Raw genomic sequence first — 27902 nt, forward strand, 5'->3', positions numbered from 1 at the left:
GAAATCTGAAGCTGGGGCCAATCGGGTCATTCAGTCTATTACAGACATATCGTCACGTTCTCCTAAGTATTTCTTGCCAAAAGTCTTTTTTTTCAGTCAAAATTGCTCTTGGCAAAAAATTACATAGGTCATTATTTTTAAGAAGGTTACAATTTGCCAAATAATCATGAACACAATCATGTGTAAGGAAGATTAGAGAGACCAGACAACCTAACAGTCGTGTTTCTGTACTGTGGAAGGAAGTTGGAGTAAAGATCCCAGGCTGGGATTCAAACCCAGGACCTTCTGTCCCACTGTGCAGCCAAACAACCCCAACAATGCATGTAAAAGTGTAAAAAAGTAAAATGTATTTTTCTGGTCTCAGAGGACTGTATAAAACAGGAAAAAAATATACTACAAACAATTAATAAATTGCTAATAATAGTCAACAACACAACATCTAGCTACTGGTTTTACAACTTTCAGCCATGTTGTCTCGTCTTTGAATTAGGAAGTCTGATTTTCTGTGATACCAGTCAGAAAAAAACCCTGAAATCCCCCTGCAGTTTCAATTCCCACTAGAAAAGTCAGAGGTTGCTAAGCAGCTTTAAGTTCAGTAGCCAATATGGCTGCCACACAACACATAGCTAAAGATGCAGGTAGAAACTATTAATTTGCACCTTTGGTGGATTTTATGGGGTTACACCAGAGGCACACATAGTACTGTACAAAAGCTATTTATTTGTTCTTTTAATGACTGAGCGCATAAACTGGAGAGAAATATGTTTGTTTTAATTGGCCTGTGTTGCTAGAAGTGAGCAACACAATCCTTCTAACACTTTGTGTGTTATAAAACAAAGGTACACACAGTCCTGTACAATCTGTTTCTCAATATGTTGTTTTAATTCATAAAACTGAGAAAAATGTTGCAATTAGCTTGGGTTGCTTCTACCAGCTAGCAGCTGCCACAGATTTAAATGTAGGGAAGCTTTTATTAGCACTTCTGACAGCTTGTATCTTATGTAACCAGGGTCATATACATTACTGCACAACTCCTGTTTGTTTCTTCAGTGTTTGAACACAAAAGCAGAGAGAAATGTTACAATTAGCTTGCATTGCTACTACTAGTTAGCAGTTCAAAAATGAGAAACGAACTCTGGTTTTCTGACTTGTCAGTGCAGTGCTTACCTTTACTTATAAATCAAGATTTATACATTCTTTGTAGCTGAAAATATTAAAGTAGCGCTCCACTTAAGGGAAAGTCAGAAATGTAGCATTCCAGAGCTCCTATCCAATATGGCTGCCATACATTTAAAGTATTTATTAGCACTTTTGTACCTGAAGTAACTAGTGTTACAAGCGTTACTGCATAACGTCTGTTTGTTCTCATATTCCTTTAGTGTTTGAATAAGTGAAATAGAGTGAAAGACTTTGCTAGCTGGCTAATGTTGCTGCGGGTAGTTAGCATCAAAGCAATTTGCAAATTTCCCAGTTTATTCGGGTTCAAGCTGTCTTTCCTTTACACTCTTGGGTTTTTCAGACACTTTTCCATTTCGGTTTCATCTTTTATTCAATAAATAAAATCACGGAGTTTCAATTCAAATCGTCTTTGCAAACCTAATGGTTGGATCATATTTGTTATAGCCTCTGGAACTGAAAAGGGTTGTACTTTCTTTCATGACTACTCATCAAACACAAGATCAGAGACAGTAATGGTAAATGTTTTTGGAAATGAAAGAGGATTTAAGAGGGTCAATGAGCTCTTTCTTCTAACGGTAGACCCGCATCAATCATTCACACACACACTTAAGTGTCAGGCTCATCCTGTTGTTTTGGCCACAGGGAACTAACCATTGTCTTCCTCTCAGCCATATTATTTGTATGTGTCGCTCCTGTTGACAAAGGAGGGCGATATATGGTTATTAATAGCAGAGTGACTTTATGGAAAAGGGAAGAGTGAGGTCTCTGGATTCCCCCAACTGCATCAAACAATACCTCAATCAGCAGCCGCTGGCACTGCAAGAGCAAAGGCACAGAAAGTTTTACTGATTTTATAACTGAATTTTAGTGAAAATTTGGGGTTTTTTTGTTGTTTTTTTTCCATCCTCCTCCCACTGGACACCAGCGACTGCAGCTGCGAGCCGTTTTAGCTCCATGACCCAGAGTAAACCCAGAGCTGGACATAAACTTCAAATGTAAAAGCGCGACTCTCAACATTCCTAGAATGTCAGTCAGAGGCAGATGTGCTGATATTCCAGGGCTGTATTTAGCAAAAACACCCATCATGAAACACAGGGGAGTTTTAAAGTTCATCCAAACCACTTATCACGAGAAATAAAAGGTCAGCGGGAAAGGATTTGCAGGCTAGTGGGACGAATTAAAAGGTGCGTTCTTCTAGGCTTAATATTTGGTGTAAATGTGACAGAGCAAAGGGTTCGCATTCTTCCTCTTGGTGTTGGAGCTAAAGGGTGTTACCGCGGTAAATCCCAGAGGTTGTTAGCACGCCCAGCTGCAAGCTGGGGCCTCCATGTTTCTGTCAGTGAGCTTGTTCGTTGCACACTCTGTCGCCTCTGATTGAGGAAATCCTCTGACTGTTTGCTCCGTTTGCTGAAATGAAACATCCCAATGGTTCCGCCGTCCCTCCCATAGGTCCTGTACGCAGAGACTTTCCCATGAAGACCACAGCATGTTTACAAGGGTTTGACAGATATATGGCTTTTTGATGGACCCGAGCAGTGCCACTGAGCTTCAGTGCCAGGGAGGAAGACAGACGACACCACCAGATAAAATTAGCTTTTTTCACCTAGATTACTGTATTTTTGTTAGTAAAATAGTACAACATTACAGTAATGTTTTATATTAAGTTTATTATTATTAAGTTAACTTTGTTAGCATACATATCATTTTACATTACCAGCAGGGTTGGTAGTGTAAAAAGTTACTTAAGTCAGTTACATTGACTTGAGTAACTGTTTTTTAAAGAAAAAGGACCTTTAGGGGTATTTTTGCCACTTTGTGCTTCTTTACTTTAACTTCAGTAATTTTATTATGAAGTAAAATTCCTGATTTTCTGCCCACTGAATGAAAAACAAACATGTTTTAACCAAAAATTCACCAGACTCAGACACACACCTGCAGCTTGTGATAAAGTTTTATAAGTGACTCGTGGCCTGATTTTCACATACTAAGATATTTGAACTAGAAACTAGTCAATAATACTTTGTAAGATTTTGTTTTTGCAGTGAACACAGTTGAGTCCAACCTGTGTTAGAGACCATTGTCTTTTATTAGCTTACTCAACACATAAACAAAGTCCACTGTCCACAATCATTGTCCAGATAATTTCAAGATAAAAACAGCTTACTAATTGAATTTTTCAATTAGTTTGTTCTACAGATTGGTGGGTTAAAAGCTGAAAACCTAATTTTAATCCAACACTTTGGGGAGAGTTGCGATAAAATGTGCCTAGAGACAGAAATATTTAATGTCTTTTGCATTTTATCTGTGCTAAACAACTAAAACACGAATTACAGATCCAAACTCCATGCAGGCAAAGGTAACTCCGGGTGTTTCACCACATGAGCTTTATGAGGCGTTACTATGTCAACATTGTGTTTGCAGCCTGTTTCTTCAGCCCCATGTGCTGCGAACACATAAATCATAATATTTTTCTTTTCACATGCACTTCCATAACAATGACCCTTTACGCATGCAGCAGGGAGTGTACGCTTCTCCACTCTGAATATGATGTTTTTCCTTCCGTTTGATCTGGATCATGTTTTGTTATGCTGATTACGGCTCTATCAGCCTCGGATGATTTCTGTGTTTGAGAGAGAGCTGAGCCCACGGAGCTGCATCACGATGCCAGTTCAATTGTTTATTCAAGGAAGCAGAAGAAGAAGAAAAAAAAAAGAAAACTCCTCTCTAATGTGCTGCAGGATTCTCACCTCAGCCTCTGGGCTTTGGCAGGCCGCTTACTGCTGGGGGTTGATTGGCCGAGCCAGCAGCAGAACACAGCAGCGTTACCAGGATCTGTATTGTTCCCTAATTTCTTCTCTGGGATTTCCTCAGACCAGCTCCCTCCACCCACCCGCTCTATTCTCTCTGCAGCCCTCAATCATCCTCCCTCTGTCTGAAGGCCTTGCCAAACTTTCTGGCACATGAAAACAATTGTTCTTGCATGTCTGAGCAGACGCAACCGGCTTCTCGGACGGCTTTTCTCCCCCACAGAAGCTCAGCTGACGGTTCGGCAGACAGACAGACTTCCTCCTCCGCGTGGAAAAGCGTCCGTGTCCAGTGAAATAGGAAGGGAGGCGTCTGAGCCTCAAAATGACACAACACCATCAATATCTCAAGCTGAAATGGACTCCGAGAGCATATTAAAATATTACCATGTGCATGGTTTGCCTAACAAGACCTCTTTGGCAAGCATACAAAATGAGGAAAACACCCATCTGGGAATCAGGACAGCGTTCCCAGATGATGCTGAAAAAACGCTCTACATCCTTCCTGTTTCTGGTTCATCTACTTTTTCTTCTCTTTTTTTTTCTTTCCCCCCCGACTTGAGCAGGACGGCTCTGAGCTGTCTCAGCTGTGATTTGTGATTCATCTGTAAAGGTGTTTGCAAGCAGCCGTTGCTCAACACGATTCATCAAACCGTCCTTCCTAAATGAAATACAACCGCTTCCTGTTCCGTGCATTAGCATGACAAAACTGGCTTCTCAGCATATGTCTCCAGAAACACGAACACCGCGCTGCGTTCTCGCATTCGCTTCGAGGAAGAACAGTTAGAACAAAATTTAAAAAATAATCACATGGTGTCAGTGAAAATACAGAGACGCTTTGACAAGTTAAAAATGTGAATTTGAATAATCATATATATGCTGTTTTAGGAGCTAATTTTATTTCTTTTGTAAAATATGTCCAGCTTGTTTGTTTGACTTGAAGTAATAAAACTCTCAACTCAAAAACTTTGATTTATTTTATCATTTGATTTAATAAACCAACACTAGATTAAGATTTCTGTCTAATTCTGACAGTTTTCATGCTAATCTGCTTTGTTTTGGAATTTTCTCAACATACATTTTATACAATATATTGGCCTAAATCAAATAAATTCAGGAGTAATGTTGCTTTTAACATTACATTATACATATTCTGAAATGTTTTGTAATCATTATGATTTTATCAATTCAAGCACTTTCAGTTGCCTTGTTGCTGAATCGTGCTATGCTAATAAACTTGTATATTTTTATGTTTTGACTATGTGTAGTTTATGCTTGTGTAATCTGTTATGTATAGTCTGCTAACGTACAAATCCAGCTGCCTGCAGCAATCAGCCAGTCCAAAACGCTGCAGGAAATACAACAAAACAAATGATACTGTCATATTTCCCAAAGGTCGGAGGGATTTCTTGATTGAAAAAGTATTGAATTTTTAATTTAAAATCAAAATATGTACAGAAACGTGACTTTTGTGCACAATTACAAAACTATAATATCCATAACCTCACAACATTGAAAGCTCAAAACATTGTCCTGAGCCGTATGCAACGAAATTTTGTTCTGTATACACCCTGTGCATGCAAAATGACAATAAAGTCAGTCTAAGTCTAAGTCTAAGTCATCTAATGTATTTCACTGATTGATGAGTAATCCTTGATTCCTGACAGTTTTCCTTTCAAGTTGCTATTATTTGCGTTGTATATGGATTATTCTCTTTAAACTGGTAGGTAACGTTTTGTTTTTTGTTTGTTTGAACTGTGTTTTAACCCTTTTATATCTAAATGTATTATATAAAAGCCATATTCTTATATAATTTTTAATTTTTTTAACTTTTTTTTAGGTGAAAAGTGATTAAAAATATTCAGCTTAAACAGAAATCCAACAGTTTCCAGAAAATTTCACTCAGTTGTTCGTTTATTAAGGGATAATGTGGTTAAAAAATGTAATCTTTTAAAGCTTTAGTAAGATTTATCTCTGCATTTATAAAATGAATTCTCTAAAACACGTAAGCCAGAAATATGAAAATGAAGAAATAGTCGATGGTTTCCTCCTGTTGCCTTGTGCAGCTGCTTTAAAACCCCAAATATTCAGTTTTTCAGCACAAACCGCCAGGTCACAAAAGCTTTAAGATAGATTTCAAATCTGCAGAAATCTTTCCAACAACAGCAGCAAATCTGTTTTGGAGGCTTAAGAAAAGACAAGAAACTCAGCAAAGCGATGAGGTAAACTTGATTTCCCAGACGGGTCCGCTGGGCCCTCGGACATGTTAAACAGACCCAAACTGATCATGTCTGCTGTCTTTCTCTCTTTGCTCTGACTCATCTTCTCTGCACATCAATTTCATACCTGCCAACTTGTTTGAAAAAAAAAAGTAGAGAAAAATATCTTTCAGATTTCACCGTTGGGTTTGTTCTGCACCAGAGAGCTGTACATCTGGGTCCCAGCGCCGGATGATGTCAGGACTGGCGATGACCCAAAGCCCACCGCACAGAGAGTTCCTCCGAGAGGCCGGCTGTACTGCGTTTCCCCCCTTCCTCTGCCTACGTGACATCTTCCTGCCTGGGGGAGCCTCAGGGAGCCATTTAGGGAGGCCTCGGCCTCCGAACATAGAGTACGAATTTGACTCATCCCGACGGGGACGGGTTGGACACGGAGACGGAAGGAAGCCTGCACCTTTACCTGCCTGAAAATTACCTTTCCAGTCGGCCTCGGGAGTCACCGGGGAGCCTGCCTCCTCCAAACCTGCAGATTCACGGTAATTGATGCCAGACAGGAACTCTGGCTCGGCTGCAAGACATAGAGCAGAAAGAAGCCCAAAGAGACCGGGCTGCTTCCGCTGCCTTCAAGTGAAAGTTAGTATTGGCGTGGATCTGTGGGGAATCTAAGGAAGCCTGTTTAGTCCACTTCAATCAAACTCTAGTTTGTTTGTCTAGAAAGTCCGGTTCATTCGGAGAGGTGTGAATTACAGGTGTGCAAAACTGCATGTTTTGGTATCGATCTGATACTAAGTAAATACAAGGCCTGTATCACCGATACTTTTTATTTAAGTTTGATATATTATAAAATTTATGACCTTTTGGTCATAAGTAGCAACACTCTCACAGCTATAATATGTCACACTAAAACAAAAACACTCCATTATTTAATACCACAAATGGTGATTTAAAAAAAGTTAAAGTGGAGAAGCACCAATCAGAGAGGATTAGGAATCAGCCTCTTTGTGACCCGTTTTCCTTTAATTCTTTTTGTTTTACCCAAATTAGAACACAATTTGGATAAAGCTTATAAGTGTCTAGAAAGTACTTTAATTATTCTAAAAGTAAAAAGCAAAAGTAAAATAAAATTTCAAGACTGAATCTGAAATTCAGATTTCAGATTCTGAAATCTGAATTTCTGAATCTGAAAAAGATCTATTGATCTTTTAACCCAATACTGATATCGACCTGGTATCAATATTTTCAATATTATGGATCAATCTTCCCACCACTGGTGTGAAGATGGATTAAAAAAGCGAACATCATCTGAAAATGTAGGTCTCCCTTCGATTAAAGTGAATTCTGGCACGGTTCAAATGCACATGTGAACGCCAAGTGAAGCTCCAAAAGCAGGAAGTGGACTCCAGTGCAGGGCATTCTGGGTAAATACAACCAAAACAAACAAGCAAGACTAGTGCCAGCGATTTTTTTACCCACAACACAAGAATTTGTAAAGCCACTAAAATCTGATGATACTCCATTTTTGTTTACATTTTGTGACGGAGGAAGTTGCGCTCAATGTCTTCCTCTGAGGTTTTCATGTCTTTTCCTTCAGTGGTTTTTGGTGCAGCGCCACCACAGGTGAGGAGGGGAACAGGTTCTTCAAAGGGTTTGGTTTGTTTGACAGTGCAGTGAGAAAGCAAACTGCAGCTGAAAATATAACTAACTTTGCAATTTTGGCCCCAAATTGAACCGAGTCCTCCGGACTATCAGGTGTGGAAACATTATGACAACGTGAACTAAACCACTAACAAGAAAAGATGAAAAAGGGACAAGTCTAACTGCGTCATTTGCCATCATTACATTTCACTTCACTTCAGAGCTGCGACCTTTCACCTCTCACCCCATCTCGTCTTGTCCAGTGGGCCCACGGCGGTGATTTATCCCTCTGACACACCAACAGCTGTGTTGGGGCTCAGAGCAGAGTGTGGGCTACTATTTGCCTTGACTAATCGGAAACAGACTTCAAAAAAACACTGCATGGTGAGATTTGAAGGGGGGAGTGACACTAGAGACGCTGAACTTTTTGCTGTAAGTTTCTCAACAACATGCTGGATGAAACCATGGAGACACGAAGGTTTGGGAGATGCAGGAAACATTTCATATTCATCCAAAATGGCAACTGGGAGTCTTAAAATATTTTGTTTTGCACTAACCTTAGATTGTGACACATCCATTGTCACCAAATGAGATCGTAAAAATGCCTTTCATTTTGATAAAATATATTTTATTTAAAACATCTTCCAAATAAAAAAAAAAGACAAGACCATTTGAGATTCAAACAAATGCACTGCATGTTTGAACGTCTTACAGTCTCGGATGTCTCAGTCAAGTATAAATAGTCTCTTCTTTGGTGCCACCTTTTAATCCAGCATGTGTGTACAGGTACGTGAGAGCGAGCGCTCTTTGTTGCACCAGTTTCAGCTCTTTCCCTGAGAAAGTCTTGAGGGTTTTCAGGTTGCAAACGATCCATCCGGTCAGCGCCTCACTCGCAGCGGACCGAGTCCTCGCATTTTCAAACAGTCTTTCCCATCTTTAATCTGAAAAAGAAAGACGGAAAAATGCTTTAGTGATAAAAAAAGCAATACTGAATAAATCTGCACCAGATTACTCTCCTCCCCAAACACTGTTCTTTTTACAACTTTGCAATTTTAAGTGTCGTCTGTCACACCATATGAAAATTAAAAACATACAGCCATCTGTTTGAGGAATGTTTCAGCTAGCTTGAAGCATGTGTGGTGCATTAAAAGGTGCCCAGGATTCAATTCATTTCAGTTCAATTCAAATCAGTTTATTCATCCCTGAGGGGCGATTCAAAGAGTAGCAAGACACTCACAGCCACAAGAGAAATATGTCACACTAAAACAGAAAGAATGCGTTGCTTAATGTCATCAACGAGTGATAAAAAAAAGTTAAAGTGGAGATGCACTAATAAATCAGAGAGGAATGGGAATCAGCTGATTTTATTTTTGTAGATCAGGAAGGAAATCATAAATTATTAGATTTTTTCAACCCGTTATATCCAAGAATCCCAATATTATTTGGTCAACCATCAGAAATTAGAAGAAAGAAAGAAAGAAAGAAAGAAAGAAAGAAAGAAAGAAAGAAAGAAAGTGGTGTGTGCAAGAAAAAGCCAGATTGGTATAACAACATTAATAAATCCATAAAAAGTTTTGGCTGAACATCAACAAAACTTTATGTAAGAAGAGAAACACGCAGAACAGAAAAGAACAGCGTTTAATGTCAATGCATGGCGGCTGTGCAATAAAGTTATGAGAAAACGTCACTTTAAAAAAAAGAGAAGAAAAAAAAGCCAATTGCGGGCATTTACAAATCCCACAGTCAAGGGAAATAAGTTGTGTCTGTGTGTTCTGCATTTAGTGGATTCTGTACAGTTTAAAACAAATTTATGTGGAAGAAGAGGAAAAAAAACTGTTCTGAATTGAAATCTGAATTTATATAGGCTATATCGTCAAAAACAATCCGTACGAGTTTTGGACATTGTTTTGGTATTTCTTGTTTTGTTTGGTGTTATTTTGTATTATTGTGTGTTTTGACTTTGCAGTAACAGCTTAAAGTGCAAAAAATTAAAATGACCGCTGATTGTACTAAGAGCGTTCAAATTCGCAAGTGTTCTCCACATGAATGTGTCATGTTCTCGTGCTATGTTTATGTAGAATAGATATAAAGGTAGTTGCATAAATATATTTACCCCTTTCCTCTGGTTGCTCAAGCAGAAGGTGCATATGGTGCGCGGCTGCTTCCCCGCGCCCTCGCCCTGCGCATGGACCGCTCCGAGGCACGGCTGTCCCTCTGCGCCGGCGTCCCCGATCAGAAGCACGTTGGCCAGGTGGGAGATGTAGCTGGACGCCAGTCGGAGCGTTTCGATCTTGGAGAGCTTCCTGTCCACCGGCTCGGTGGGAATGAGATTCCGGAGGGCCGTGAACGCCGTGTTGACGCTCTGGGTCCGGCCTCTCTCCCTGGCGTTGGCCGCGCTCCGCTGCTTCATCACCACCGCGGAGTCGCCCTCCAGCTTGCGGGAGATGCGCCTCCGTTTCTCCGTGGAGCCGCAGTAGCTCTGCTCCGAGCTGCCGTCGCTCTCGCTGCGGTTCTCTTCGTCCTCGGAGTTGGTAACCGTGAAGTCCGAGTAGATCAAGTGCGTCGCCACGGGCCGCAGCATGGCGAAAGTCATGATTAAAAGTTACCAGTGCCTCCTTAATCCGCTTCAGAGTCGCTCCGGAAGACAAACCAGGCCGGCGAGCTGCGTCTACATTTCCATGTGGGACTGAGATCCTCGAACCAAAGCTTGTGAGAAAGCTGCCCAAGCCTTCATGAGGCAGCTTGAGCTGGCCTACTTCAGGGTGGACGGACCCGCAGGTCAGCTGGGCTCTTATAGCTGGATGGGAGGAGCTGCCTGCTCACTCTAGTCCCATGCAAAAATGTTTAGTTTGTATTATTTTAATATGAAATATCAAGTTATTAGTAGCAGAAAATGGCAAGTGGTCTACACAAGACAGCAGCATTTTCACACCAACGATGTTTTAGATTAGGAAGAGTGAAAAATATCAATATTTGGTGGAATAACCTTGATTTTTAGTCATGCGTCTTGACATCTTTTCCATCAGTCCTTCACATGTACGAAAGAGGATTAGGGCCACTGAAAAATAAATAATTCTGACTTTAATCCCAAAGTGTTGACTTTAATCCAGGAATTCTGACTTTAATCCAGGAATTCTGACTTTAAACAAGGAATTCTGAATTTTTTGTCACAATTCTGAGTTTAATCTCACAATTCAATTTTTTTTCCCCCTTCATAATATTGACTTTTTTTCACAGAATTCTCACTTTGATCCTGGAATTCCAACTTTTAATATCAGAATTCCTACTTTTAATCTCAAAATTCTGAATTTTTTTCTCAGAATTTGATTTTTTTTCTTCATAATTCTGACTTTTTTCTCAGAGTTCTGACTGTTAATATCAGAACTCTGACTTTAATATAAGAAATAAAAATAATATAAGTAAAAATTCAAGAAAATCTTGAAAACAGCAGATAAATACAAGGAAAATATTCTCCTTTGTCAAAGGTGGAGCTGTTTATTAATAGATAGAAGTATTTATTGTTGAATTTAGGATGATTATTTATAAATTATTCCAGTGGCTTTTAAGAGTGTAAAAATAAAGTTGCACTTTTTGCCACATTATATTCAAAATTGGCACAAAGTAGTGCGTTATTAAGAAATGGAATAAAAATGGTAACAGGTTTTAAATATTTTTGCAAAAATTATCTGAAAGCGTTCAATTAGATCCAGCCCCCTTTTACTGTAATAACCCTAAATAAAACCAAGTGCAACCACTTCCCTTTATACTAGTGAATACAGTGTGTGTGGGTATTCTTATCATAAATACAGAAAAGGAAAGAGGAACTGCAAACCTACATTAACATTGCTGTTCATTAAAACCCGGGATGTCCAAAGTGTGGTTCGGGGGCAGTTTGTGGTCCTTGGAATGACTTTATGGACACTGACATCAAATCAAGAGCGCTACAACTTCGGCGCTCTGGCATTTGGAGCTGAAGCCGCTGAATACTTTTTGTAATTATTTTTAAGATGAAATGTTTTATTGCAAGTTTATATCTTCTTAAATGGAAAATGTTAAGTAAAAAACAAAAAATTTTTCTTTTGTTAGCCTTTTTTTTTTGCTTTTATTTTTATTTCATAGTCAGCCGTGCCACAAACATCAAGTGACTTTTTACACAGAGTCACATTTGGACACAACCACAGATGGTCAATAAGTCAATAATTTCTTCATATTGAATGGATGAAAAAGTAAAAACTAATAGTGGAATAATCTGCCAGTGGAGGAAGACATTTTAACTCATAATATGGGAAAATTATTTTGCTCCACTGGCAGATTATTTCACTTATAGCTCGTACATTTTAATCAATATTAAGTAATTATTTAAAAGCTCATATATCTTGCTGAAAAGTTACTTGTCTTGTTTCAAGTGTATTAGAAACTAGACCAAAAATACTTTAAGATTTTGTAGTTTCTGCTCGGTATTTATTCTGATTAATCACATAAAATCCTACTAAAATTTATAGTTGTGGTTGCAAAGTGGCAAAATGTGAAACATAGGGCTACAAATACTTTTGCAAACCACCGTATATTCATTGAAGCATCACTTCTGTAACTGTGTGCAACAGCAAAGGTTTTAAGTGTTGCACCGATTATTCTTAGCCAGGACTTTAGGAAGTTTGGAGTATTTTTAGAGGCATTTAGGGACCAATTATAGTCAGTGTATTTTTCTGTCCTGATATGTTTATTGCTCTGCCACATGCCGAGATCTGCTTTTATTAGCTGGTAAAACAAAAAGTGTAAGACGTTCCTTAATGCAAATGCTCTCTTCGGGGACAGACATTACATTTGTGCATTTATTGTAAAAAGCTAGCGAGCTTGTTAGAGCAGTGGCTCCTGCTGGGACGTCCTCCTGCTTCAAGACAGCAGGAGAAAGTTAAGTGTGAGTAAATAAACAATGAACAGATGATCCTGGAATGACAGGGATTTATTTGCTCGCTGCCCTGGGTTCAAAACAACAAAGCGGTGGCAAATGGATGATTTAGCCCCTTCAAGCCACGTAAACTCAAGCTGGCAGCCAATTCAGACACTTCAACGTGCCTCAGCTGCATCAACAGTGAGAGATCAGACGCCCTGACTGCCAGCTGAAGGAGCACACGGGTCTGTTAGGGCAGGTTTTCCCAAACTTTTCCATGCCATAGTCACGCAAACAACAATAACGTCTGGCAATGACACAAAATGTGTAAAGAAATTATAAATTTAACATTTCCTTTCTCACTTTTATTTACTATTCAATAATTATTACATTCATTTAGCATAAATGCTGCTTCATACCTTCTGATTTTAGTTGTACTCAAGTAAGACTGGAAATACTTCAACATATTTTCACTCAAGTACAAGTAAAAAGTAGCCATCCAAGAAATTACTCAAGTAAAAGTAAAGCAAGTATTTGGTAAAAAAAAAAAAAATCAACTCAAGTAGAGTAACTGATCAATTTATCAATCATTTAATGTTTAAAAATTACATAATAAGATAGATAAAATATAAAGTCAAGTGGAAATTCTTGTGTTTTAAGGACCAATAATTTATGTAAGTAACAAATAAATAAATAAAATCAGGCAAAATAATTGTTTTTCAAATCAGTTTCAATAAAAAGCTTATGAAACTATAACAAAAACTGCAGGTGCGTGTCTGACTCTGGTGAATTTTTGGTTAAAACATATTTGCTTTTCACTGGGTAGAAAGTCCAGAAATTTTATAGAGTAAAAATACTTCAAAATAAAATTATTCAAGTAAATGTAATTGAGTAAATGTAACGAGTTACTGCCCAACCTAATATTTTATCAGGTTATCCTGACTTCATTCATCTAGTGTTGAATATATTACCACATAAACACATGATAATCCTTCAAAAACTGATTATATTTATAAAAAAAATTAAATGTATGATTTAAAAATGTATTGGATTCCATTTTTAAAAAATTCTTTTTCCATTTCTTGCCCTCATTTTCCGTCCAACTTTCTTTACCAATTAGCAAACCACTGTTTCAGGGGACAAACACCAATATAAGATTCTCTTAAAATCGAAATGATCTACTTTTTGAAAATTATTGATAAGGTGTAGGAGATCTGAGGTAGTTTTTTTCTTGTCTTCAGTTAGAATATCTAGTGACTAAACCCAACAAATATCAACAAATCCTCCAAACTATTAGCCAGCAAATGATGCTGCAAGCCTCGTCTCTTTGGCTAATTGCACATATCATGAACTCTTGCTGCGGCTTTAATGGATAGCAGGCTGTGGATGCATGTAGCGTCCAAATGGAGCCATGAAATGCTGTTGGGTCCTTCTGGACTGCGGAGATCTGTTAATCCTGATGAGGCGAAAGCATGTTGGTTTAGCCACCCGCTGAGGTCCGGGTCGTTGGATTTCTGAGCTTTGGGAGAAAACAGCAGCTCTGTTTAAGACACAGCAAACTGTTTAAGCACATTTTCCTTCCCAGGCTGCAGGTGCATTGATTCAGTGATGAAATAATACCATAAATATTGGTTCTTTGGTTACTTTGGTATTACAATACAATTTTTTCTTGGATAAAAAGTCTTCACAACTTCTGTAGACAGTTGTCTATAAAACTCACTTTTTTAAAAACCTGTATTTTTCAATGAACAATTTTATTTTCCTATTTATTTAAATGACATAAATGTTGATAAATCAAATGAAATTAATCAAAGAAATGATGCAGTGAAGGTCTTGGGCTGCATTGCGATCATTTCACAGTAAAACTCCTAAAACGGGACGCATCCCAGAAGGCTGCGTAAGTGTCCTTTAGTTTGCCAAATTTGTAGTCTTCGTTCATTAAAAATCCTCAAAAAGCTTTTATTTTTCTTTTAGCATGACACTTCCAATGAAGCCAATCATGTTAATGTGGTTATTCTGCACACACCGTAAAAAATACAAAATCTTACCAAGTAATTTTGATCTATTTTCTAGTATAAAGATCTTATGTTACTTCAAATAAGGCAAAACTAACTTACAAGTAACTTTTCAGCAAGATACAGGAGCTTATTTTAAGTCAATAACTCCTTAATATTGATGAAATGGTTCTACTTCCACTGGCAAATTATTTCACTTATAACATGGAAAAAAATGTTTTGTTATAAGTTAAATAATCTGTCAGTGGAACTGCTGCTTTTAAAAAAAAAATCAATATTAAGGAATTACTAACTTAAAACAAGCTCTATATCTTGCTAAAAAGTCACTCGTAAGTTAGTTTGTCTTATTTCAAGTGTACTGATATATTTGCACTAGAAACTAGAAACAAATTGCCTTTTTGAGTCTGTATACTCCAGTTAACGCTTAATTTATTACTAAATTAGTTGAAAATTGCTTGAAGATTATTCACTTCAGCCCTAGTATATATGCACACAGAATATTTAGTGAATCTTCTGAGTTCTGCACACATTTTTAAATACTAAAACATCTAATTTAAATCAGCGGGACATTAACAGGCTTCTTCTAACTGTGAGGTTTGTATGAACAGAGAAACATCTGAAACATGCAGGGCAGTGGGCTGCGAACCCAGAGGTCAAGGTTCTCAGATATACTTGTCTCAGTGAGTCTTTTCAACCTGTGTTTTCATGTTACTTCCGAGAAAGTTGTGAGATTTTAAAATCCACGCATTTAGAGTCATTAAAAGTTTCTTAATTAACATTAAGCGTTCTTGATGATTCAAAACAACTTGTCAGAAGATGGTGGTTTGTTTTCTTCTTAGGTGAGAATACAGAAGACGTGTTTTGGGCTTTGTTAACTCATTTAGATCAATACAGTAATATCATTTGACAAACTTACATTATGTTTATAGTAATTAAGGCATTTAAACATTGGATTAAACAATAACTGAAATAATTAACAACTAATTTAGCAATTAAATAATTGTTAACTACACTGCAAAAAGACAAAATCTTACCAGATAGTATATCTGCATGAGAAACTAAACTAAGAAATTTGAAACAAAATAAAACTGACTTACATGTAACTTTTCAGCATGATAAAGGAGTTTGTTTTAAGTCAGTTATTCCTTAATATTAATAATAAAGTACTAGTTCCAGTGGTTTTTCATTAATATTAATAAATTGTCTTAAAACAACCTACTAAATCTTCCTAAAAAGTTACTTGTAAATTAGTTTTGTTTGATTTCAAGTGAAGTAAGATATTTGCATGAGAAACTAAACCAAAAATATCTAGTAAGATTTTGTATTTTTGCAGTGTAGAGTATACAGACCCTAAAAAAAGTCAAGTTGCTGAAAGTCAAAGCAGCAATTAATCCAAAACTGTACAAAAAATATTTACACATTTTGCATGTAAGATGAAAACCCATCTGGAAAAATGTTCTACAGAACTCAAGTTATACCTGGTTCAAATTGTAAAAAACATAATCTACGAATCATTTTTTGTAATCCAATTATTAATTAATCCAAAAAATAAACCAACAGATCAGCCGTACAGCGTATTGATGTTCAGTCGAGCAGAAAACTTTTCAAATGTTGATGTTAGAAGTATTTGCATCCTTTGTTACATATGAGAAAGAACACTATGTCGTTTCATTTTTGGAAATAAAATATTTATATTCTTTTTTTTTTTTAAACAATTGAATTATTTGCATCTTTTAACATATTCCTAAAATTGGACTAAAAGGCTCACATGCACAATCTGCAGAATTTTTGTATTTGATTAATCAATTAATCATCAGAATAACTAAAATAATCATTAGTTGAGGCCATACATTTTTTTTGCCCAGGAAACGTTCCTAGGCAGGGCAAATCTCCGTGTAAATTTTTAAGCCGGCTGAATCACGGCCCTATGTTTGAAGACTGTGTGTCAAATAAAACCTATTGCCATTTCATCCCAAGTATACTTTTACACAGCTACACAGAGAGAAAGGTTGGACTGCAGTGTCTCTGTGCGGTGAGGTCAGAGGATCAGTGGAAACGGCATTGCAAATCTGGCACAAATTACACGCCTGCTGCCACCGGCAGGCTGAGGGAATTCCGGATAGGAAGCTGTGAGAAATCCTCAGCCACTCAAACACCTAAAGTTAAAACTCTCTCAGGAGGATTTGGCTGGAACGCTCTCCAGAGTGGAACAAATGTGCAAGCTGGCGAACCGGAGATCATTTTTCAGCTTGCATTTTTAATGTTGACAAACGCAATGAGAGGGCAACAATAAACTGGGGAGGCGAGTTCCTGTCCAAACTAAGTTCACTTTTAATTTCTTGAACGCAGTCCAGCTACTGAAAGCCATCTGAGATTTAAACGGACACAAATTTTGAGTTTTATTTATCTGTGGCTCCCTCCATGCTTTTTGGCTGCATGAAGAGACTAAAACGACATAAATCTTTTAATAGAGTAGAAAAGTTTAAAAACACATCAGCATTTAAGAAACAGTGTTCAGCTTCTAAGCACCACAAATCTGGAACAAACTTCCAGAAAACTGCAAAACAGCGGAAACACTGACTTCCTTTAAATCAAGGCTAAAAACCCCACCTTCTTAGAGCTGCTTGACCAACTTATTGGATTTGTATTGATGATTTTGATGATGGCACTTGACAAAAAGTAAGTAAATTTGTTGCTGGTTTCACAATTGGTAACTGTATGATGTTTTTATGACTTTTTTAAAGAACTCTGAACTGCCTTATTGCCAAAATGTGCTATGCAAATAAACTTCAATGATTGATTAATTGATTAATATTAAAGGGAAAACTTCATGGTAAGCAGCTGTGGAGAAAATACTCACACTGTAAACACTATACTTAAGTAAAAGTACAAATAAACATGCACAAAAGCAGAGGTACCACATGTACATGTTTACTTGAGGTAAAGAAATTAATTGATGAATTAATTTCCTGAAGCAATGGTCTAATGGTCACAATCACAAGTTTTGCTGGATGATAAATTGTTCCCGAAGTTATCACAATAAACGATAATATTGACAATTTTTAAATAATATAAAGGTAATAGTATAATGATGTAAGAACATATTCTCAAACCTCAATAATCTTTAAATTTGAATCAACATTTAACACTGGAACTGGAAGACATTTTAAATATACAAAATAAATAAAACACCAGAAACAACAAATAAATTGAGCTATTAGTCTCTGTAAACAAATTTGTCCTTCACAAAAAACAACCTGAAGACTTTTGTCATCCAGTTTTTAGTAGAAAGAGAGAAAGAAATGAGAAAAATGATAAATTATGCAAATAGAAAATATTCAGCTCATATTAATTTATCATGCGATTGATTTATTGCCTATTGCAACATGCTGAGGTCTAGAATATCATTAAGTGTGCCTACGTATGTACATTTTCTATCATACGTCTATAGAGTGTGCCATTTTAATGAACTATGCTGCAGATAATGTATGTTTTATTGAGTAAACTTTCTGTAATACAGTTTGTTCACTGCAATTCCTGATTTATAAAAATCAGAAAACATCTGCTTCAATTGGTGTTTTCACTTGTCTTTTCCAATTTGGATAAGACCCCAGGAAAACAGGTGAAGAATTACCAAAATTGTATTTTTTTTTCACTTAATGAATCCAATCTTTCAGTTTTAGACTTATCTTAACAATTAAATTTTACAAATCTAGCACCATTAAATATCGACTGTCGCTTTTGCTACATAGTTTTGAATTAAAACATATTCTGCTGAATAGAAAGACAATGTGAAGAAAAACTAATAAATCATATCTAGTTAGTAATCTGACAAGAGACATGTTTGGAAAACTTGTTCAGACTTTAGAAATCACCAAATACAGAAAAGAGGAAAGGCATAAAAGAAAAAGACTAACATTAGTAAAAGCGGTGAAAAAGAAGAAAAACTGTATGTTTTTGACAGTTAATCTACAAGTGAGCTGGTGGCCGTCTCCAGTAGTCAATGAGCAAGAAGTAGGGTCACAACGGTCACAAGGGTCACAAGGGTCACAGGGCCTGGACAGGTCACCATTTCATCCACAGAACAACACAGAGACACACAGGGTAGACAAACATGCACACACACACGCACACACACACACTAACATCTAAGGGCAATTTATAAAGACCAATTAACCCAACATTCATGTTTTTGAACTGAACTGGGAGGAAACCAGAGTACCTGGAGAGAACCCATGCATGCATCGGGAAAAACAGGTTTAATCTTTAAAATTAGCTATGCTACAACAAAACAAGTAGCAGAAAAGACGCCCAAACTTGACTTCACTTTGCTTTACTGACCAACACTGCACAAAAGGTTTCATCATGACCTTAAAATGAGCTGCTAAAGCAACTTTTCATTCAACACACTGGTAAATTGCAACGTTTATGACTTTAAACACATGTTGCAGTGGGTCATTGATCAGGTTAGCTTCAAGTTGAACAACAGACTTCTAGGTAAGGTTCATCTGTGGATTTATTGTCCTTTAAAAGTCAAAAACTGGAATTCAGGATGACCTACTGGATGTCTTATTTTTGGGCAACTACAAGAAATGTACAACATCCAAACATTACTTATGAAATTGCCATCTGCTGCTAGATGTGGAGCTAAATGGCTTGAATAAAGTGGAAGTTTTGTCATTTGTCCAGAGTAGATTATTTGAAAGGTGACCTATTATGCTTCCTTGAACAGCTTAGGATTGCTTAGGTTGTTCATTACAATTTTTGCACTAAATAATTCTTACATAATGAGATTTTAGTCTCGGAGTGGGCTGTCACTTTAAATCCAAATAAACTGCTGTTGGTCACGCCCCCCAACTCCACGTTTCCACTCACGTGTGAAAATAACTGCAAACAGATTTGCAATTATACAACCGTACATCTTTGAAAAGCATTAGTAGAGCCTCCTGCACGGCCAACAAGAATGCAGCAAGTGATTTCTGGATGTTAAATCAACAACAAAGAACACTTATCATTTCCAGCAGCCATTGTACAGCACATACAGTGGTAAAACCAGCTGACCTAAAGTGAATGAACTCTACTTGGGTTGCTAGGTGACGGGCTAGACTCGCCTGGGGTTGCTAGGTAACGGAGCAGTGTGCACTGAATGCGAGTTAACAATCAGGAAGTTTTTCAGCTGTTGTTAGCAGAACTTGAGAATCAAAAGGAAGTTTAAAAATGTGTAAAATGTGAATTTTGCATAAAGGATTCCCTTTAAAACCGGACTGTTACAACTAAAAATTGTTTAATATGACTTATCCTGGCTCTACCAGAAGAAATAAAAAAAATGTCTTAAATCTATCTGTGGCTATAGCCTTGCAAAATCATTCATACCATTTAAACTTTGCTGCATTTTATCATGTCATAACTATACAATTCGGTGTATTTTAATATAAAATTTGAAGTAGGGGGAAAATTATGATGATTTCCAAAGCATTCAAAAATAACCAATATGTTTTCAACACCTTATAGAGGATTGTTTGTTGCTCTTATTCTGGAAGATATGACTTCAAGTGTTTAACTAGATACACATTTAATTTTGTCCCTGCTTAAAACATTTCAATACTATGAGAGACCTTGAAGGAGGAACACTGCAGGTCCTGCCAGGGTTATCTAAAGTTATGAAACTGTCTCTGAAAGATGTAAACAACATTTTTTAATATCAAAAAGATAAATGTTTGATTCCCAATAATTATTGATGAGGTGACGGATGGTAAATGCTCAAATAGTTTAAAGAGACACATGAAAAAATTACAGTGTAAGGGTTACAGAACCAGTACCAGCAAAGGAACCCAGTTGGATTAATCCGTCCTGGATTGAATGAGTTAAAATTCTGATTATTTTTGCCTCTTTCACCTACAGGAGAGACTAGAATCCAGTTTGTGGAGCAGGATAGTTTTTCAAATTGGTCAGCATTTGGTCCTGGATCCAGAGTATGCCAGTGCCAGAAGAAAACCCTCCCGGGAGAGTCAACCTTGAGGCCGGGTTGAACAGATGTTGCGCAGTGATTTCCCTCCTCCACTGAGCTAAGAAACGGGACGTTCAGAACCACGGGTCAAGGAACGCTGTCCGGTTCACTGACAGGTGACACAACAAAACCCAAGGCAAAGAGTAAAGCAGCTTAGTCTATCTAGGGCTGATTTAATGTGCAAGGACCTGCTGGACCTCAAAGGCTATCTTCTGTTTAAAGTCCTTTTTCTATTCCCTTTCCAATCGTTTTCTTGTATTTAGAACGCCAAGTTATGCAAGAAAGCCTTAAATTGAACCTTTTCATTTTAAGAAAGAAATTATTAGAGATTTGATCAAGTTAAATGTTTTTACAAGGGCAGTATTATGTATTTTCCAGGCACACAGTGACAATTTGTGACACCATCAAGTAACTACCTTAGCTTCAGTTATTATAAAAACACTGCATATATTAAATATGACGTAAAAGAAAATAGACTTCACAATTTGATGCCTTGAAATTGGGCCTCTGTCTCTTTAAGAAGCTCCTTCTCTTTCCGATACGTTGCATTCAGAGTGCCATCACAACAGCGCTCCTCCAGTATGATGTTTACAACCATTTTTAAAAGCACTGAACTGAGAAGTAGTTCCTATGAAGAGATCAGCAGACTGTTTTCTAATTGCTGCTGCCACTAGTCTGAAGGAGCAGAGTGGGGGACGGGTGGTCTGAGTATTATTTTACATAATACTCCACCTTTAATCTCTCTACTTAATCATAAAGATTCATCAGTTTCATCACTTTTCAAATAAAATGTCAATATTTCTTTTACATTTTTCATTCTGCATGTATGAAGTATATCATTAACACACCCTGAAAAAACGGCCAATTACCAATTAACTGAAAAAACCAATTAACATAACCGCACATTTTTGGACTGTGGAAGGAGTACCTCAGAGTACCTGGAGAGAAGCCACGCTCACACAGGAAGAAGATGGAAAGTCCATGAAGACTCTAGACTGGGATTCGAACCCAAGACCTTCTTGCTCCAAGGCAACCATGTCCAAGTCTGATAATAATTCTGTAGCTTCAACAATTATGATCCAATTTATGAGACATTATAATCTCTACACCAGATAAAGGATCTCTCCACCTCTGTATGTTATTTTTTTATGTTCATGCGAAACTGAACTTTTTCCAGCAAACTTACAGTAAGGGTAAAAAAAATCTAAACCTTAAAATTTAGGTAAGCAGTTTACAAATAATATAATTAATCAACACTTTTACAAATAAACAAACAACACAGACAACTAAGCAAAACAAAGGAAAAAACAAAAAAATCACACGGCCTGAACCAGTTCCTCTCCCTTAGCCCTCTGATTGGTTGAAATCCTCAAAGAGAAAGCGCGTAAAACCACCCATGGAAAGCGGTCCCAGCAGCAACAGGTGCAATGCGTTTTTTCAGACCGGTATTGCGTGTCAAACCCCCTTTGAGGATATGGTTACTTCCAGACAGTGAGTGAGCTGCAGGAAATCTTCTCACACGCGACGATTCAGAGTCCTTTTGGGCCCGTCGGTTAAAGCTGGCCCCGGGTCGCCCTTCATTTCCTCGATGGCCACAAAGGGAGATCGTCAAACGGCTCCCAGCTCACACTGTGAGAACGCTAATGTAGGAAAAGCCTCGTCTATATTTTACCTATGTTATTCGGCAAAACTTCAGTTCCTTCCGCCGAGGCAGGAGAGCAGCTGTCCAACTTGATTTAGTGAGCCACTCTCAACAACTCAAAATAAAAACATACACAAGGAAGTTTATGTATTTATGAAATTATTGCTGCTATGCACTGCATATAACACAAATTATTTAAATTGTACATGAATTAGTAAAAATTTTACATGATATTTTGTTAGGAGGATTTTTGATCCTTCTAAGAAACGATGGAAACAGAAGTCTGATGACAGGCAGAATGGGATCATTTTGCAAGACTCAACACCATCTTGCATTGTGTCATCAGGATATTCTCTGAACATCTGACTCCTCCAACAAAACATCTGGTCTCTAATCTCCTGTGCTGTCTACAATGTCAGAGTTAAAGCCGACTGCGTGTAAAGAAACAGGGAGAACATCTGAAAACTTCAACTGTCTAACAAACAGAAAAATAATTTTTTTTAAATATATTAAAATATTGGGGTTTTTTTATGGAATGTGTGGCTAATTAAAATGAAAATTTACTCTTTTCATTTCAGACCAGAATTTTTTAAAAATATATTAGAAAATAGCAGAGTCCTACTGTGGTTGGAATAAAAAAAAAAAACATAAGAAAAATATTTATAAATTTGTTTCTGTTGTTCATTTGACTTTATTTAAGTCAAATTAAAGTAAATAAAGAAGAAAATATTAGATTTTCTTCTTTATATAAATAAATCCACAACTACAACAACTTAACCTGCCACAACAGAGAAACAATCAACCACATAATGAATCATGGATTCAGTTTCTTATGCAAAATTTAATATGGTATATACAGCTTTAATCTACTGAGAAGTATTTGATTAATAAAACTAAACATTTAAACATGCAGCGATTTGACGTGAGGAATGTGTGTACATCCAGAGCTTTGTTTCCCCCTGCTGGTAAATCCTGTGCATTGTAATCACCTGCTGCAGCTGGCAGTCACAGTATGATCCTCCCGAGCAAACAGTAGTGATGTGAAGTCTAAAGTCTGGAGTCAAAAGCATTTTACATATTATAATGATTGAAAACATCTAAATCAGGGGTTTCAAATCCATTTTGAAACCTCTATTTATTAAACGGCCAGTTATGTCAGGATATTTATAAATAGTTTGTCTCCATTAAACAAGTTCTTCTTGATATCTTTTCACACTGATTAGTCCATCCTAGATTTCATAATTGTTTTTGTGATTTAAAAAAAATTTAAGTCACAGACATTTCTGTGGAGCCAATTTAGAAATATCTGCAAGGAATTTTGCAATTTTTTGCTTATCTGAAGGTAAATTTGTCTTTTTGTTACTCACCATATCAATCATGGACTATAACTTGTACATCACGTAAGGCTGAGAGAACAGTGCAGTAGGAGGAAGACATACTGCCACCTTCTGGTGGGAGTTAACATCACTTTAATGTTTTTGACTTTTGTGGAAAATTTGCAATGAACTCTCAATTTTATATTAACGCAAAAAATTGCAGGCATCTGTTGAATTTATGCAATTGCAGAGTCACAAAAACTGAAGGGACTGACTGATGTAATTTGGCAGTATACATGTAAAAAAAAGTGATTTGATTGATAAAATAATATTTAAATACACACCTGTTGTTTAAATACACAACTTTACGGATCAGACACGTAAAGTTTCTATTTACGTGTCCCTCTGAAATCTAGAGGACGACATAAGAAGCTTCGGCGGACCAGATTTGGCCCACGAGCCTTGAGTTTTACACATATAACTTAGATGAAATGAGTGGCTCACTATTAGAAATCTGCAGAAATTCATAATTCAATTGAGGACTGGAGTTGGACACTTCTGATATAGCGAGTCAAAACAACAAAAAGTAAAAAAAATTATCGTAGATCAGGCGTTGAAGCCCCCAAGTAAGTCTTGAGGTCTGAGATGCTTGATCTGATGAGTTTGGCTGGGATGGTTGGCATGTGGAGCCTCTGATAGGCAGCAAACCTGTGACAGCCTCCGAATGAGTAGTAGTAATTTCCTCCCTCTCTGCCTTTGATCCAAAGAACATCAATAGGAGGAACAACGCTGATGTCTGGCGTCTCCTGGAAGGAAAGGCGAAACGTCAATTAGGGCACACAATAGCACCAAAGCACGATACATGCAAGTATTACAAAAACATGTTTTAAAGTGAAATAACTTTCTTGCCCTTTCATAATTAAACTATAAATATATTATTATTAATTCAACAGTTCTGGGGGTGTCTGGAGTAACACATATAAAGGTTCTTTACAAAAATATGCACAGTGCGAGAAAGAGCAGTAAAAATGACACGCAATGTTTGTATCATTTCATATCACAACTTATAAAATTTATGGATTTGTACAATTTAAAACCGCACTGCTGATGTTTAATGTTAAAAACAATATGCTTATATTGAAAATTAAAATTTTATTTAAGAATAGAGAGGGAAAAATGGTCTGACAGGAAAAGAGGATTTTAATGCAATCATGTGAACATAAAAAACTAAATCACTTGATTTTTTTGAAAAGTTTGTTTATTTTGTGAATATGTACAAAAAATATAGCATGAAGTATAATGTCAAAACTTCTGTTTCACATATTCAAGAGTGTGTGAAAGTATAAACATATCACAATTCCCACTCCTTAATCACCTATATTAGCTTACATTTACTGCATTTATAATCCATACATATAAAAGCCTGCGTTTAAAGGTTATTTGATATAGTATCTATTTAATTTTAACTTTAGTGAAAGAACAATTATTATTTCTTTAAATTTCAGCATGAAACAAAACTAGCATCGACAACAAAACCACCAACAAAAATTTACTGAAAACATTATATATTACATCCAGCAATAACCATATGTTTATATGCCAATTTGAACAGTTTCAGGTTTTGACATTGTGCAAGTTCAATATTTAAATAATACCAAAATTTAACTCAATTTACTAATACATAAACGTTTTTCCTGTATTTTAAAATGTGATTCCCTGTTAACTCATACATTTACTTAGTCTTAAACAATTTTTTATGTTTCTGGTAATGGTTTATTTTTGGCTTTGTACAGAATTCAAGTGTCACCTTATATTAACACATTATTATAATGAATTCAATACTACTAGAAAGTTAAATGTATAAAATGCATGATAAAGAGCTGAAACCACCCATCAGATAATACCTCAGAGGGTTGCGAATAGTCATTTAACAGTGTTAGTTTTCGGTTTAAATTCAAGACAATATTTTCCAGTTATAACACAAAAACGGCTGTTTATGTATTCATTAAAAATAATTAGGTTACCTTAATTGTATCCATCAGACTTTGGACTTTCTGCTCGTCCAGCTCCAAGGGAAACGGTCTGATGATCACCTGAATAGGGACGTTGTGAACCTCCTGGATGGTGTCCGAATGAACCGACCTGTTGTCGCCGCTGTTTTTAACATCTGCCGTGCCACATTCAGTAGGCATTTTAGACATTTTTCTACTGAACAGAAAAATCTGTTTTAGCTGTGTTTTATCCACCTGAAAAATCCGAAACATTGGCTAAAACTTCCTGGCATAAACACTACCAGCTGCTGTAAGCTACTTCCTGAACTTTTTCGTCCGTTACCAACGGAGGAATTTGATTGGTCACCATCAGCGTCGATCAATAAAAACGCCCCGCCCTATTTGTAGCTGGTCAGCAAAGGATGGAGTAAGTGAAGTCAACTATTTTCCTTTTTCTTTGTTAATTTTGTATTTGTGTTTAGCTCATATTATTAGCTACTTAAGGTTTTTGGTAGTAAATGCCTATTAACAAAATAACGCTAAAATAAAATTGCTTTCTACTGGAATTTAAACAAGTTATTGTCGTCTTTACATTTTGTTTTAATGGCGGACTAGCTAAAAATGTTAACCTTGTTACAAAGTGAGGCTGTTTCATACTTGTACGAGGTGCATGTCTCCGTGCTTTTAAATGTTAACAGCGTTTTTTCCCCCAGTTTATTTATATTTAAACCGTAATAAAAAAAAAGTGAGCAAATATATTTTAAATATAATTTTAGTCAAGAGATTTTGGATAATGCTGTCTTTTTTCATTAAAAAATATATTGCTAGTTGGCAATTTATTTTTACATTATTTGCTACTTTAAATGTTTGTAGCAAACAGTGTTGACGGTACATGGGAGTGAAAATACCTATCAGGGGTCAAGAACTTTTACATCCAAAGAGTGATTTTTGTACTCCCATTTCCTGAGTTAAATTTGTCTCGAACTACAAAACTCACAGAAGATTTACGTTTGAAACATATCTTTTTTTTTTTCCTTTGGTGAAACTATGCAACAATTTTCATGTCTAATTTTAGGAAAAAAATTTTTAAATCAAACTTATAAAAATATGTGTAGAGAATGAAGCTGTTTGAGTTTTTTCTATAATAATGAATCACAAAGAAGTACTGAAATTAACTTAGTAAATAAATAACAGATAATTTGCAGCTATGACTTGAACCAACTGTTTTTTGGAAAACAGAAGAACTGATAAAATTAGTCTGATTAAATTTATCAAAATAATTGTTATGTATTTTTTGTTACAGTTGTTATGTACCACTGTGTAACAGCTGTGTATGGCCCAAAGAGCTGCACGACGCTCTGGAGCCACAGACCATTGACTTTCCAGGTAAGAAGACATTAAGTATCAAACCAAATGTAGATTAAATAATAAAAGTCATATTTTTGTTTTAGTCTCACTAATGCATAATGTATTCAAATAGCTCTTTGCGGTTGTGCATTTATGGGATTGTCTCCTGGATCTGTCAACTCTCCAACCTTCTCTTACAGAGTTGGATAGATAAAGGAGTGATGATAGTGCTGATAAAATTAACAAACTGTTAAAACATAAATTTTTTTTTTTACTGTCCAATTATTAAGATTGTCTTATTACATAAAAATGTTATTATAAGCGTGTTTATGTAGAACTAAACCAATGCAAAACACCTGTTCAGATGAAATGCTTGTCATTAAAATTCACTCCAGCAGTTAGTCAGCCGGTTACAAAGTAAAACATAACCTTTGATGACAGTACTTTTAATGAGGTCCTTGTTTTGTTTTGTTGTGTGATGTAGGCCTGCTCCTTCAAAGCGATCAAACTTTTCTGTGTTTTTTTTATTTTTGCAGGAATTTTAACAAACCAGCTGGGTTGCTGTGGACATCAGGACTCATAGCTTTGCACAGGTAGGTGGAAATCATTAAAGATCTGCTGCATTCAAGCAGAAACGGTAGTATTATTGTTTTCCCAACACAAAGCCACAACAACTTTTAATGAGACAATTAAAAATGATTTTTTTTGGACAGGAGAGGCAGGTAGTTATTCTGAATTATTAGAAATTCTTTGAACTAGAGTGACAGCGCTTTTCATGCTGATTAATTGGTCACACAGGGATCAGTTACAGCATAAAGGAGGTTTATATAGAGTTTGTAATAATTTACCATGATTT

At 36.5% G+C, this 27902-nt stretch overlaps 2 protein-coding genes and 1 long non-coding RNA gene across 3 annotated transcripts; 1 reads left to right on the forward strand and 2 right to left on the reverse strand.

Annotated features, from left to right (window-relative positions):
- Nucleotides 1-8448: 8448 nt before the first annotated feature.
- tcf15 (transcription factor 15) lies at nucleotides 8449-24514 on the reverse strand. The gene is made up of 3 exons (XM_028011464.1): nucleotides 24417-24514; nucleotides 9951-10895; nucleotides 8449-8778 (listed from the first exon to the last, which is right to left on the reverse strand). The coding sequence occupies exons 2-3, from the start codon at nucleotides 10428-10430 to the stop codon at nucleotides 8716-8718; spliced, it is 543 nt and encodes a 180-aa protein (XP_027867265.1). The 5' UTR covers nucleotides 10431-10895; nucleotides 24417-24514; the 3' UTR covers nucleotides 8449-8715.
- srxn1 (sulfiredoxin 1 homolog (S. cerevisiae)) lies at nucleotides 23253-26049 on the reverse strand. Its single transcript, XM_028011465.1, has 2 exons — nucleotides 25733-26049; nucleotides 23253-24514 (listed from the first exon to the last, which is right to left on the reverse strand). Exons 1-2 carry the CDS (start codon nucleotides 25970-25972, stop codon nucleotides 24305-24307), a joined length of 450 nt encoding a protein of 149 aa, XP_027867266.1. The 5' UTR covers nucleotides 25973-26049; the 3' UTR covers nucleotides 23253-24304.
- LOC114141062 (uncharacterized) lies at nucleotides 26046-27643 on the forward strand. Its single transcript, XR_003594758.1, has 3 exons — nucleotides 26046-26126; nucleotides 27003-27085; nucleotides 27583-27643. It is a non-coding gene; the product is annotated as an uncharacterized LOC114141062 (long non-coding RNA).
- Nucleotides 27644-27902: the final 259 nt, after the last annotated feature.

Source organism: Xiphophorus couchianus, chromosome 24 (assembly GCF_001444195.1).
Source record: "Xiphophorus couchianus chromosome 24, X_couchianus-1.0, whole genome shotgun sequence".
In the NCBI taxonomy this organism is placed as follows: domain Eukaryota; kingdom Metazoa; phylum Chordata; class Actinopteri; order Cyprinodontiformes; family Poeciliidae; genus Xiphophorus; species Xiphophorus couchianus.

Bases quoted from the DNA above. Each gene is read 5' to 3' on its own strand.
- srxn1 (XM_028011465.1), bottom strand. From the start codon at position 25,972: ATGTTTCGGATTTTTCAGGTGGATAAAACACAGCTAAAACAGATTTTT. The intron at 24,515-25,732 runs GTAACCTAATTA...CTTTCCTTCCAG, and splicing joins GTCTGATGGATACAATTAAG to GAGACGCCAGACATCAGCGT.
- tcf15 (XM_028011464.1), bottom strand. From the start codon at position 10,430: ATGACTTTCGCCATGCTGCGGCCCGTGGCGACGCACTTGATCTACTCG. The intron at 8,779-9,950 runs GTAAATATATTT...TTTCTTTTTCAG, and splicing joins TGAGCAACCAGAGGAAAGGG to ATTAAAGATGGGAAAGACTG.